Genomic DNA, 14,911 nt, shown 5'->3' with positions numbered 1-14,911 from the left:
GTGTTTTGCATTTCAATGGCTTGACTGAACCCAAATTGGAACGATCAAAGCAGTCAGATGAAGGTGCAAGAAGTTTATTCCTATTACTTTGTTTTTAATATATAGATACTATGTGAAAATTGAGTGTTAAGCCTTCAATTCAATGAGCTGCAATTCCACAACGACCCTGAAAATATTTTGGAAAAAACCCTTTAAATACAATGCATTCCCTGCTCTTTATACATCTTCAGTGGTGCATTTAGGATTAAACCACAGGACACATTCATTTTATAAGCAATATTTTTAATTTTATAACAATAAAATGACCAATTTCCATATCTAGATTTGAAACTACATGCAAAACAGATCTAGAAATAAATCTGCAAATTTCTATATGTACAGCTGTCAAGGTGGTAGGGGTACAAAAACTAAAAATTTGCAAACTTTCAATGATAAAGCAACAAAAACCCATCTGTAGATTGCAAGACTAGATTAATTTCAGATATCCAATGAGCTGCAGCTTAGCCAGTTCATTCTCAGTCCTCCTTCTGTGCATTATGGGACATGTAAATCATTCCTGCTGCTGTACTTTTTTATGGTGACTTGTATTGTCAATTTGTGAAACATTATATTTCTACTCCCAAGTTAAAATTACCAGAGAGATATAAAAGTTTTATTGTAATAGATTTATCGATTGTTGCTTTTCAGGAGATACAAAGAAATAAAATAAAATGTCAGTGTAGTCAGATACCCCATCATCCATGTTTAATGGTCTGCTCCACAGCTGTCTTCTATAAGGATCATTCTACTGCATTTCAATTATGGGGGATCTGACTACATTGCATTTATCAAGGAATAACCTAATACAAAAAACTATTATATTGCTCAGTTTGTAAACACTTTCTCCAGATCTCCAGTTTTAGGGTAAAAATAAATTCCCCACGACATTTGAGATGTTTTATAAATGCTGAATATGTTAATTCAATACCACCCAATCCTCCCTCCCCTTCCTTTGGACAAGATAAACTTGTTAAATCTACATCTACCAACCAAAAAAAAAATATATATTTATATAAAATTAAAACAAAAAAGTTCAAGTTGTAAAACATTATACATGTATTGTAATATTCTAATTCTTTCCCATTAACCAAAGTAGGGTCAATGTTCCAGATTACTTGTATAATGTGTCATATTCTTAGCGAGAAACAGGCTAAGAAAACAGTACATGTTTAGGAAACATTACCATTTACTACACAACCACTGTAAAATGATTATATACAAAATGGTTATCTGCATTTGGTCTGTGTAGCGGTAGGATTCATCTAGCTGATGTTACGGTCTATTTACGCTTTCTAAGTACCAAGTACATGATGCTGTTAATTAAGGTAAAGGCAAAAGCAATCCAAGCCAGAATGAAGGAGTAGCCGAATGTTCCGCTCTTTATGTCCGCATTCGGATGGAATTCTTCATGCATGGAAGTGTAGATTGCGGCAGCGATCATAACACACAGACCTGGAAGATGAAAAATATAGAAGTCAACATAAGACGGGGCTCATTTCATGAATGTCAAGGCGATTTCTTAATCCACATGCTTCAAGTAGACTGATGGATGTGCTATAATACTAATCTAGAAGATCCATTAAAAAGTGCTCCAGTCATGGCCGGCGCCAGCACCAGGCTTACCCGGGCAAGTGCCGGGGCCCCAGAGGGGCCCACGACACACTGGCAAGATACTACTCAATTACATCGGCATACTTGTCGCCAATGTAATTGAGAGAAGCGCCTAATTCACATTGTGGAGCGGGTAACAGGGTGCAGCACCACAAGCTGACACTCACAGAGCATAGTAGCATCGGTGCGGCCAATGTATTTCTGCCACAAAGCGTCTATTACTGTGCAGGACGCTGGACGTAATTACTTCACGCCGCCAGCGTCCCTACTGCTGCACAGTATACGCTACTCTCACTCCGAAGATGTAGGTGATGTAGAAGATGCGTGCACCTTGAGGTTAGTTAGCATTTATTAACCTGGGGGGGGGTTGGTATCTTAATTAATGGAGCCGGGGGGGGGGGGGGGGGGTGTTTGTATGAATTAATGGAGCCTGGCTGGGGGGGGGGGGATTAATTAATGGAACCTGGCATTGTATATTAATTAATGGAGCCTGGGGGTGTATATTAATGTATTCTGGCTGGGGAAGTAAATTAATATTGGTATCTTATGGTTTTGCGTTTTTAATGCCACCACATGAGTTCACTGCTAAGGGGCCTACTGAAACCTGGAGCCGGCCCTGGCTTTACTAGTATGTTCCAAGGTCATGACCCGGTTGGTGATAAGTGGATGGTTGACCACTGGAGCCTCCCCTGATCTTGAAAACGGGGGCGTTGCGTCTTGTTTAAAATAAAGTGTTGGTCAAATGTATGATGTATGCAACGTGTGTGTGTATTATAAGGAGCCGTGCACCTGTGTGACATCCCATGACCATGGAGCAGTTGAATGACAGCAAGCAGAGATCTAAAAAAAAACCCGCAAGGAATTAAAACCGAAAAGTCTATTGGAAAATTGTATAACTTACTACAAGTTTGCTGAAAGTGGACAACCCCTTTGAGCGAAACAAATTTTTAGTGGCATTTTTGCTATTGCAGATGTATGATGCAATACACACGGTGGACAAGAGTGGTGACGTTTTTTTGGAAAGCGACTTCTAAAACAAATACTACAATATGCTTTACTATTAGAATGAACTGTATCACCCAATCTCTGATTAAATCTTGTCACAGAAGCACAGAGGAAACAAGCAATGAGGGGGCGGCCAACAGTGAGGATACTGAAGATACCACAGCCAGACAATTATATAGATCCATGCACTCAGATATGAGACCTAAGCTCAAGTTTCCATCTGTCTTCTTAATTAGGCAACACAAGACTACAACCACTGCAATTAAGATAACAAATGGATCAATATTCCAAAACTATGATTCAGAATACAGAATTATACAGAATAATAATGGCTTCATAATCGTCACCAAATTAAATCATTTATTTCCCTCTGAAATTACAAGAGTGAACAATTAGAGCATCTAATTAAAGAGATTAATGACTATTCGACCTCACACAGTGTATAGCAGTGTTATACAGGAGTCTATGAAGTAGTAACGCTGATGCAAAGTTTGGTTTTGCTCGCTGTGTTCGTCACTACTTCTCTAGACTGATTGCTGCAAAACAAAACTCAAGTTGTATTTTACTGTAGCCTGATCTCCGTGGGTCTCCATTCTAAGAATAGCCATGAGAAAATTTGCAGTTACTCAAGCTCTTAGGTTTAGTCTGTCTGAAGCTTTAAAGGGGTACTTCCATTTAAGATCCACACTGGATCCATCAGCGGACAATATCTGCAGCAAGAGAGTAAGCCCGACCACCCCTATGCAGGTCTTTAAGTGGACATGCACACTGCTATACATGTTGACCAACAGATGGCGCCATATTAGATCACCAAATGAATTTTAAAACCACACACATGACAAACCTACAAACACCACATGAAGATTATGATATTTAATGGTTGTACAACTCTTAACAGTACTTTTGTGCTCTATTAAAATCCTTGACATGTATTAACCACTTCCACATCATAGGATAATACTCACATGACAGCATCTGGATGATAGCAGTAAACACAAATCGCTCTCCTTGTTTAAGCCGAAACAGCTGAAGAACAAAGCTCAGGAGCCCAATGCAGCACAGAATGGTAGCCAGGATCATGGTCGCCTGAATGGTCTGAATGGCCTGAAAAGCTAAGAAATGAGATATAGTCCAATATTTATATTTGCTTGAAATCCTGCGGAGAGAATAAAATAACAGATAAAAAGGTGCCAGAACTTACAGTTATTGTTGCTTCCAATCTCATCACAGACTGCAGTTGTAGTTGTGTTCACGCAGGTCCTCCAGATGTCGAAATAAAAGTTATCTCCAACCCACCAAGCCTAAAATCAGAACATTATCAATCATATTTTAGTTAAGATCTTGAAATTACACTTTAACAGAAACCTATGGGAGATGGACGCCACTGTACGGCATCCACCTCTGACCTTCGCTAAAAAGTTGGGGGGGTTGGGGCCTCGAGCCCCACATAAGGCTGTTTATAAGGAATACATAGGGAGTGACCATGAGGAGTCTGTTTGGGATGATAAACTATGGAATATATTAGTGAACAGGAGACAGTTACTGCATTTTCAATGCTGCCATTTGAGTTCACTGTAAAGGGGCCCCCCTTGAGGCTCTGCCATCAGGGGCCTACTGAATCCTGGAGCCGACCCTGCCGTGGGTGATCCCTCAGTGAAGTAACTGTCATCTAGAGGCCACCATGTTTATCAGCAGCAGCCAATCACTGCCTGCTGACAAGGTTTACCCCCATTTCTCACTGAGGGTAAAAGGCTGAACAATATCTCAGGCCTTAGTTGATACTTATACACTGAAACACACTTACAGCCTTTAGTTTTGGATAAAGGTCAAAAATCCTCTTGATGTACATTTACAATGGAAATCAAAAATCAGCCTAAGCCATACATATTTCACAAATGTATTGCAACTTTTTCACACACAATATATATATTTCAATTTGCTGTAATTTGAGATAGGACACTGTATAAGCTCAGCGCCTCCTGCTCCTCAACATACTCCCTGTAGATGTACATTCTCCTCAGCTCCTCCTGCTCTATAACATTCTGCCTGCAGATAGGACAATAAGTCCAATCTACTCAGCTCCTCTTGCTCTATAACAAGCCGACTGCTCTTAACACTGCATGTTTATAGTGTCAAGTTGATCCAATATAACAGGTTTCTTCTGCACCGTGCTCTGATGTCTGTAGACCACAATAGGTAGGTGCGTGTTAGGTTTGTAATCAAGAGATGTCTTAGGATTCAACATACATGATCGCAAGTTGATAATGAAATTTTTACATTCCTGGCAAACTTCAAACCTATAGCATCAAATATTTTGCTAATCTTAGAGACTTGTAGCTAAAAATTAATGATGTGTCTCAAAGCCCAAACCAGGAGTAGACTTTTCCACAAAAGCCCTTATTCTGTTCATACCCAAATCCTGAACCCCCCCCTTCCCATTTGCTCCAGTGTACACTGCGCATTCACATACAGTATGTACCTCCACTGTTACTTTTCAAGGAAATGATCATTGTACAGGACGGGGACAATACATTAATAATAATAATTCCTTTAAATAGCATTTGTGCAATGCAGTGACTCACATTGTCTATTGTAGCGATGAATAGCAAAGCTATGGAGGTTATGTGGAAAATGATAATAAAAGCCAGTACGACCAACATCTTCACTCTTCTAGGTTCTTAGATCAAGAAGAAAACTGAAAGACAAGACAGGTGCAGTGGATTAGTCATACAATATGGTGATCGCTCCCTTCTAGCAGCTATATGGATGCATTGAATATAATAATACAATCACACACATAGGCTTGGGATGGCCCACAGGTAAATCCACCTACGGGTCCTTAAAGGGAACCTGTCACCAGAGACCACATATTCACTAAAGACAGGTTGCAGAAGCCCATTACACCTGCAGTGCAAATATAATGTAAATGCTTAAAGAAAGCAGAAAGACATACACAATTATATTGTAGCTTACCTGGTTTCCTGACCAAATCCTCTGTGCAGTCCCAAGGGTTGGGCTTTGGTTTGGATGCATTTAAAAAGAAACAATGCGTGGTTTGTCTGTGCTGCAGACTGCTCAGCTCTCAGCCCCCACTGTTGTGCTCCAGTACAGCTCCTCCGAGCTGCACAGGAGCACAAAGGTGGGGGCTGAGAGTTGAGCAGTCTGCAGCACAAACAAGTCACACTTTTTTTTTTTTTTTTTTAAATTCATCCAAACACCTACCCCTAGCCCAACCCCTAGGACTATACAGATGATTCTGTTAGGGTTCAAGGTAAGTTATAACACACAATTATATTGTAAAGCAAATGCTAAGGGAAGACAAAGTCATATTTGCAATGCAGCTGTAATGGGCTCCAACGACCTGGCTTTAGTGAAAATTAGGTCTCTGGTGACATTCCTTTTAAGCCCTCCACAAGTTGTGCAAAACCCTTAATGATCATACAGATATTCTCCTATAATGATAATTTGCGGAGTTTATGTAGCAAAATCCATAGTTTATTTTGAGATATTGTAGATGCATTGGATGACGGGGAGGTATATATATATATATATATATATATATATATATGTCTATGTGTCTATTGAAGCAGTATCTTCCTCCCTGGGCCCTCTCCATCATGCTGCAGGGCCCAATCATATTACAGCATCTTTCTACTTTCTGAGGCTGCCTAATTATAGCCATGTATTTCTGGCTCACAGCGTCAGGAGGGCAAAAGCCAGTCAGCAGGTTACTGATAGAATGTTCTGGTCTTAGTAACCCTAAGGCAAGGGCTAGAAAGCAAGTTATGGATACACCAAGTCAGCTATACTTTTTGAATGTCTAATAAGGGAACATTTGCTTGTTTGCTAAAGAGTTGTGGTTCCCATTACAAGATTACTGGTAGGTCCTAGGTACTTCAGTTCAGTTCTGCATATAAAATCTATAAATTAAACAAAAAAAAAAAAAATAGAACAAAGATACTATGCTGCAGCATTTGGAAGGAAAAACTAACACAAAAACACACATCACAAGCTACAAACTATACTGGAATGTGTAATTCTGTGCACTACCAATAACACACACAAGGTGGCAGCAGAACACCATTTGTGAATTTTCATTACACTTTTAGGTTAGGGCTCCAGTGACTTCTGGTAGGAATAAGATTCTGGATAATAGGAGGAGGAATTTAATTAAAAAAAAGTTTTTAAATAATGAGTGTCCGTTTTAAAGAAAACTTTTAAAGGGATTACTTTGGGATTATATTATTGATTGACCAAAATGATCATCTGCTTGAAACCACATTAAATGTTCTGGGGAGTGCCGATTGGTCTATGAAATCACATCCATCAGTCACATGACTGTCGCTCAGTGAATGGGGTTAACATGCAATACCAAAACACAACCACTATATAATATATGGCGCTATTCTTGGTGAGCAAGGGGAAGAGTAGCTCAACAGAAAGCCGTGATCTCGTCAAACAGCCGATTATGGGGGTAACTAGCATAGGACCCTTACATTTACAGAATTGGTGAATTACTACCTGTGTCTTGGGAAAGGCCTTAAAGGACAAATTGCTCTTTAAAGCTTTCAGAAGAATGTCTACTTATATGATGCTTAGGTGTTTGCACTAAATCAGAATCATGATGTATGCCAACATGCCCAATCCTTCAGATTTCACATGATCTGAGCTTCCAGAGGTGTCCTTCATAACCACGAAGATCACCTCCTGCAAAAACGGTTATTTGAAGTATGTAGTTTCTCTGGCTTTAGTCAGAAGTGAGATTTCCTACTCTAAAAGGAGTTTTCCCAGTGTGGAAGATCAGAGACATGACATAGCTGGACCACTACCAAGCTACATCCTCCCAGATCAATACTAACCATAATGTATTTCAAGCACCAAAATAGTCATCAAGTCAGAAGAACCATGTTATAGGTCAGTGATGGCGAACCTTTTAGAGACCGAGTGCCCAAACTGCAACCCAAAACCTAATTACTTATCGCAAAGTGCCAGTACGGCAATTTAACCTGAAAACTGACGGTTTAGTTTAGAATCAATAAAATGATATATTCCCGATCAGAGGTCGCTTCCCTCCCATTGCGTTTTATTCGCATTTCAAAACTTCTATACTTGTTTCATTTGTGTGACATTGAGGAAGAGGCAGCAGTCCTATACACACTGAAACGCCTCTTTTACACCATTTTACATCATATAAAAGAGTAATAAAAAGTTATCAAAAGGTCACACAGTCCTCAAAATGGTAGCAATGAAAACAACGGCTCATTAAGAAAAAAAAAAAAAATCACCCCTCCCCAGCTCTGTGCACTAAAGTTATTAGCGTCACAAGATGGCAGACTATTTTCTTTTTCGTATACGGTTTTAATTATTGAAAAAGTATTAAAAACACAATAAAACCTAAAAATCTGGTATCACTGTGATTGCATCAAACCAAAGAATAAAAGGAGACAAATGATTTAGAGCGCACAGCGATAGTATTAAAATCTACAGCTTCCTAGTACACGACATGGAATAATAAATAACTGAGTTACGCAAAAAATAAGCCCTTACACAGATAGATATATATATATATATATAATATAACATGTATATACAGTATATTCCGGCGTATAAGATGACCTGGTGTATAAGACGACCCCCCTACTTTCCTGTTAAAATATAGAGTTTAAGATATATTCGCCGTATAAGACTACCCCTTTTCCAACGCATACAAAACACCGGTAAAAATTAAAAAAAAAAACAGATTTGAATTTAACATGGTCCTTTTTTTAATGTAAATTCTTATGACATGCAGGTATATAGCAGGAAAACTGTCGCTCATAAACATAAGGCATACAACAACAACATTACCATCGGTATGCATAAAAACATTGAACACCATCCACCAGTAGCCATAATTAATGTCCCCCCCTCACCAGTATCCATAATTAAATGTCCCCCCCTCACCAGTATCCATAATTAAATGTCCCCCCCTCACCAGTATCCATAATTAAATGTCCCCCCCTCACCAGTAGCCATAATCAATGTCCCCACCCCCAGCAGTAGCTATAATCAATGTCCCCCCCCAGCAGTAGCCGTGATTAATGTCCCCCCCTCACCAGTAGCCATAATTAATGTCCCCCCCTCACCAGTAGCCATAATCAATGTCCCCACCCCCAGCAGTAGCTATAATCAATGTCCCCCCCCCAGCAGTAGCCATAATCAATGTCCCCCCCACCAGTAGCCGTGATTAATGTCCCCCATAGGTAATATCCCCCCCCCCCCCCAAATAGCCATTTCCTAACTTTCACCTATGCCTCCCCCCCCCCCCCCAAATAGAAACAGGGCCCCATAGATTTAAGCAAAATGAAAAATAAAACTTATCTAGTTATTCCGCTCCTCTTCGCGCCCTCTCTCTCTTCTAAAGATCGGCGCAGGCGACGGCTGATGACGCGTCTGCCAGGTCAGGTGCCGGGTCAGAGACCTCAGCAGACCCGGCGCAGGCAGGCGCGTCATTAAGCCTGTGCCGGCGTCGATGGATGAGGTGGGTGGGAAGGTGGGTGGGACGGGGGCGGATCGGGGGCCGTTCAAATTTTAAATTGTGACAGCTCCGGGCCCTCCTGATCCAGCGCACGGACCAGATGCAGAACAGTCCGTGCGCTGTAAGGGAAAGGCCCGCGGCTGTCACAAACATCTGCCCGCTGTGCTGCGCCGAGTTATCAGCGCAGCACAGGGGTCAGGTGCGGGCCTCGGTACCGCGATCGGTACGCCACTGTTTGAGGCTGCCGGCAGCTTTGCCGGCAGCCAATGCTGTGAAAACACCCGCGATCGGTGCTAGCACCGATCGCGGGTGTTACCGGTAAGCCTTTGCTGCAATATGCAGCAAAGACTTACCGGCTATGGAGAGGGCTCAGCCCGTGAGCCCTCTCCATGCAGCGCGATCCGACCGCGATCGTCTTATACGCCGTCATTACCGCAGAGAAGACAGAAGACCCAGAGAAGACAGAAGATTTTTCTGTCTTCAAAAGTCGTCTTATACGCCGGTATATACGGTACATACATAGAAATACATATGTTACTTGCTCTTTGGTTGGTTGTCCAAGGTGGGCAAAAGTTCAGGTGTCTGGTGTTCCAGGGGGGTGGGGGTGGGGGGGAAGGTCGGTAGGGTAGATGGGCAGAGGGTGGGCGGCCATAGTTAGGGCTGCGGGGGGGGGGGGGGCGGGGTAATGCGGCATCTAGAGATCTGAGCAGTTGGTTTATGAGGCATGAGTTGCAGGGGAGGGGGTGATGGGGGGGTGCAGTGACCGGAGTTGCGGAGGGGGGGTGGGTAGCGAGAACGGCCGGAGTTCAATTGCAGTAGCTGGGCGGAGAGCGGACAGAGTCCGGGCAGAGGGTCTAGCGGGCGGAGTACGGGCGGGGGGGGGCCATTTGGTAGCGTTCGGAGTCTGTTGCGGTAGCGGGCGAGGTTTGGGCCAAGGTGGGGTTTGTGGTAGCGGGCAAATTTCCGCCGGGCGGTGGGATTTGCAGTAGTGGGCAGGGTGTTCTGGGAGTTTCCGCGGCTTGCGGGCGAAGTTTTAGGGGAGGGGCGGGAGCGGTCAGGAAACCTGCGTTCCTCCGGCTTCTTCAGTTCTGCACACAGTAAGGTGCCCAGCGCTGGCAGCATAATGACATAATTACGCTGTCAGCTCTGGGATGCTTACCGTCCTGTGCGCTGCAGTCATCAGTGTGACAGAGCAGGCAGTGTCAGCGTCCTGCTTGGTCATGGATTTTATTAGTCTCTGAGCGCGGCTCCAATACCGCTTAAACCTGAGTTAAATTCAAAGGACCCGCGTACCAGCACTGAGGGCTCTGCGTGCCCCCTCTGGCACGCGTGCCAAAGGTTCGCCACCGCTGTTATAGGTCATTAGAAAACCCACTTTTACCTATAGGGGCCCTAAGATTTGTAAAAGCAGCCCTGGGCGTGTATTCGGATTCCATTGTCGAGTAGGTTTCCTAAATCCAAGATAAAAGTATCTGCTACAAAAATGAATGTGAAGAACAATGCAGCACCCATAGCAGAAGAAACACCTTACTGTACATTTACATGGCATAAAGTAACAGGCAAAGTCTAGATAAACCCGTAGATAAGTGAAATAGGGCATAAAACGCACAATAGAATCAAGTGCAAAACAGAAAATGGATTTTCCTGTCCAAATCTCCAAACGACTGACCCTCCTTTCCTGTAGCCTAATCCAGGGCAATAAAAACATTTATGTTCTCTGCAAACAAACAATACACATAAAATCTGTCTATAATGTAAGCGTCACTTGTGATATTTATATTATTTATATATACTGCAAGTATAAATATTACAGCCAAAAAGCCATAATAGCACAAATAGGAGTTTATTATACAAATTCTGTAATTCCTACATAGTCTGATTGTCCAATACAAGGCAGGTGCTCAGTGCACTTCCCACATGTTTATTAGTATGCAAGAATTATGTACAAACAAATCTTTAATTATATCACCCACATGATTATTTGCATGTTGTAACAAAGCAAGACAGAAGGAGTCTGTACACACCTACTACCAGAAGCCAAAAGATAATTCAAAACCAGTTGTCTATATGAGATCATACCCGATTATTGGGCTGGTCTTTTATAGAAACTCTTTTATACTAATACAAAATTCTTAATGTAAATTAAAATCCATCTGAGTGTGGTAATCTTCGTATACTTGTTAACCATGCCCCTACCTTCTAAAATAAACTTAAAATTATGCTAATAAGCCTGAAGGGCTACCCTAGCCCCTCTCCCCCTCCCTCCTGCAGCACTTCCTGCCTCACTGTACTACAGTGCAGAGGAAGAATGGGCGAGAGTGTAACAGCCTGTAAAGCCAGATCCCAGGGTTTCTGTATTAGGTGTGTTTGGAGGGGCTACTCTGGAGCAGAGGCACACTAATATGGTATTGTAGTATTTGGAGGGGGGAAAATTTAGGTGACATACAGATGAAGATACCTTATAAGCTGCTTGAGGGGAAGGTGTGGGGCCAGTGCAGAGAATCCCCTAAATCCTAGAATCTTACTTTAATCATAGCTTAAATTCCACGTCTGTCGCAAGCTTAGGTAAGTCTAGAGGTTGGGATGTCAAGACGGGTTTCACAGCCTACGTCTTCTATTTTTTGCCCTCGAGGACACTGGGTCAAACTATTAACTTGTCAGTCAGGATTCAGATTCTGCACATTGCATATACTACAGGCCGCCTGGGGTGCTGAGCTGTAGACTGACAGTACAAAGATAATGGAAATATGCAAAACATCAAAAAGAACAAGAACGGGAAGTACAGTTTTTTTGAGCGTAAAAGACTAAAAACCTCTGGAATTTATATCCTGATACCAACCTAGTTTATCATTTCACAATGGATTGCCAACATAACTCAAAGTATCACCAGCCAACCTAAGCTAAGCTTCCCTAGTCACCAGTCACATTAATGGGGTCCTCTTTGCTCCATTTGGAACCGAGGTCGCCCATGGCCACTGTTGCTCCATTCATAGTCTATGGGACTGGTAGAGATTTAGTGCTCGGCTGAGCTCTTCAGTCCCATAACCTTGAATGGGGCGGAAACAACTTCTGTATGTGATCATTGCTCCAATACAGCTCAGCGAGCGCCTTTGCAATCAACGATGACAAAAACGTCCTGAAATCACATGGCTTTGATGTCACAATATCACAATAAGTTACTACAACTTTGAATTCTGCATGTTTTTTTTTTCTAATTCCTTTATTTTCTTACAAAATGCAACAGTTAACACATGTGTTAACATTTATGTCAACGTCGCGTTTACATTGCGTTTTGTAAACTCAAATGTTAACAATTAGGCAAATCACCTCTTCTCAGCTCCTCAGTAATGGGTTTCAAAACGCAATGTAAACACACCAAAAACACATTGGGGTAGATTTATCAGGCTGCCATGGACAACCATCTATTATAAATTTTTACAAAGTCCATTGCTTTTCATGCTGTAGGATGTTGGAACCCCTAATGAGCCAGTTCTCCTGCAGGGCCACAGCCAAATTACTACTACATTAGGTTACAACTAAACTGACTATGTATTTATTTATTAGCCCCATATTCATTACATGTAATATCCAAGAGATTGTGATCATAAATACAGGTCGATACAAGGGCGCAAGTATAGGGGTAGCAGCCATAGTGGCTGTGGGGCCCACAGTGTCAGGGGGACCCAGAATCTGGGGTATTGGGTGTGTGGGTATTATATATATATATATATATATATATATATATATATATATATATATATATATATATATATATATATATATCACATAATTTTTTTTGTAGGGGGTAGGGGAGCCTAGTTACGCCCCTGGGTCTATAATTAAAGAGCAACAAGCAGATCCTAGTGAGATCCTGGACGTAGCAAAAGGTTTGTCTCTTCTAAATCCGGATATACTATGATCATTAACATTTTGCCTTGTCACGAGTTGCCTTTATATCTGAAAACAGGGACTGCTTGAGGCAAAACTACATACTAAACATAACAAAACAGTCTACCATTACTATGATTTACTGGTTTTATCAAATCTTATTCATTGCATTTTAAAAAAAAAAAAATTCTACAATTTTCTGTATACAGTACTTGATGTAACCGTTTAAACAAGAGTCTCTTTGCCATCACCTTCAATATTTATCACAAGTCTGGCCGGATCGGGAGCAGCATGCCAATCTCTTCCAAGACCCCACGAGGCGGAGACTGGAGCAGATCGGTATGCCTAGGATCAATTTCCCTACTGCTTTTTATATTTGTGTATAGGAATATGATTGAAGTAATCGATTTCTGCCTTTCATAAGCCGACAGATTCCCGATGGGCCACCAGCAGTTATCTTGTCCCGAGTGATACAAGTATGAGGTGTTACATCGTGATACTATCGCTTGCATCACACCCTCCAGACTCTGGGTGTACACAACATAATGAAAATATCCCTCCCTCATATTAAACTGAAGAAGATCTTCACCCAAGGTTTCCAAGCGGCTATTTTCAGAAACAATGAAAACCTTTTAGGCCTCTGTTGCTCTGCGTGTTTTCAGTGTCTCCATAAAGAGTTTGTAAAGTGAAATGTACAGACCCGGAGGCCATTTACACATATTACAGGTCATGACAAATCCAAATCACACAAGGAACACAAGCCTCAAGAAGCCAAGCCCCAAACTTAATTACCACCTCCCTGCAAAAAGCCAAGCCCACACACACAGAATGTCTTCCAAGCACATTACAACTCAACATAATAGATCTATTAATGTCCATGTCCCCACCAAACAGAGGGAGGCAAAGCTAAAAACTTATCTCCACCTTTAGTAGCCATCAGCTGTATAAGCGTTATTGACTGTATGTCCAGCTATTGCGACCGATTGCCCTACACAAACTAGAATTAACCAATGAGACTTCTGATAAGAAAAAGGATAGAGCACATAAAATGCATCATGTGCACTCATTCCATTTGTCACGTCAGCACTGGATCATTCCAAGCACAGGAGATGGTTGGAAGAATCTATTGAAATTGAAGGGTTTGGCCTACTTTGCTCTTAGTTGTATGGGCAATGTGTATAGCTACAACATGGTCAATAGGCTACATCAGCCATTGATATTATGTATTCATATGTGTCCATATACAATTTCTGCAGGAAACATTGTGTGGGTCATAGTATGATTAAGCCAAGAGCCACTTTTCTTACAAATTAAAATTGGGGATAGATGGTGCCCCCATCAAAGCAATGCAAAGTCTGTAACAGGATCTCAACTATCACATACCATTTACAATGCTCTCCTAATAAGGTACTGTAAGGCGTGTCCACACTTAAACTCTTTATATAAGTGATTTTACTCAACTCCTCTGTTGGTATACAGAGATTTGTAACTGCTGCTGTGGCAGATACGTCGCAGCCATTGATGTGACGTTACCACAATGCTCTGTATACCAACAGAGGCCGGTAGTAATTGCTGTCACTACAGCTGAATGGAAGCACTGGAGGAAGGAAGTATAAGCTCTACTTAAAAATGTTTAATCCTGGACAATCCCTTTAAGAATTAAAGGCATAAATTTATCAGCAAGGGAATGGGATGAGGGGCAGTTGAGCACTGGCATACAAAGTAATTTTGTAGCCTTACACCCAAAGGGCTTCCCATTTAGACCATTGCCATGGGACCTTCTTTTATGCAAATCCTGGTGGTATAACCATTCTGAATCAGCTATATTCTACATTTAAGACAGATGGGAGA

The 14,911-nt window shown here is 41.7% G+C and overlaps 1 protein-coding gene across 2 annotated transcripts in view; it reads right to left on the bottom strand.

Moving 5' to 3' along the window:
• Positions 1 to 265: 265 nt before the first annotated feature.
• EMP2 (epithelial membrane protein 2) overlaps positions 266 to 14,911 on the bottom strand; it is a 31,687-nt gene continuing 17,041 nt past the window's right edge. For both annotated transcript variants that reach the window (XM_072120731.1, XM_072120732.1), the window contains exons 2-5: positions 5,238 to 5,350; positions 3,857 to 3,956; positions 3,621 to 3,767; positions 266 to 1,491 (exon numbers count right to left, since the gene is read on the bottom strand). In XM_072120731.1, the coding sequence (XP_071976832.1) occupies positions 1,319 to 1,491; positions 3,621 to 3,767; positions 3,857 to 3,956; positions 5,238 to 5,315 (498 nt within the window). In that variant the 5' untranslated portion in view covers positions 5,316 to 5,350 and the 3' untranslated portion in view covers positions 266 to 1,318. The remainder of the gene's footprint in view (positions 1,492 to 3,620; positions 3,768 to 3,856; positions 3,957 to 5,237; positions 5,351 to 14,911) is intronic.

Source organism: Engystomops pustulosus, chromosome 8 (genome assembly GCF_040894005.1).
Source record: "Engystomops pustulosus chromosome 8, aEngPut4.maternal, whole genome shotgun sequence".
In the NCBI taxonomy this organism is placed as follows: domain Eukaryota; kingdom Metazoa; phylum Chordata; class Amphibia; order Anura; family Leptodactylidae; genus Engystomops; species Engystomops pustulosus.
This window is presented reverse-complemented; position numbering and strand designations above follow the sequence as displayed.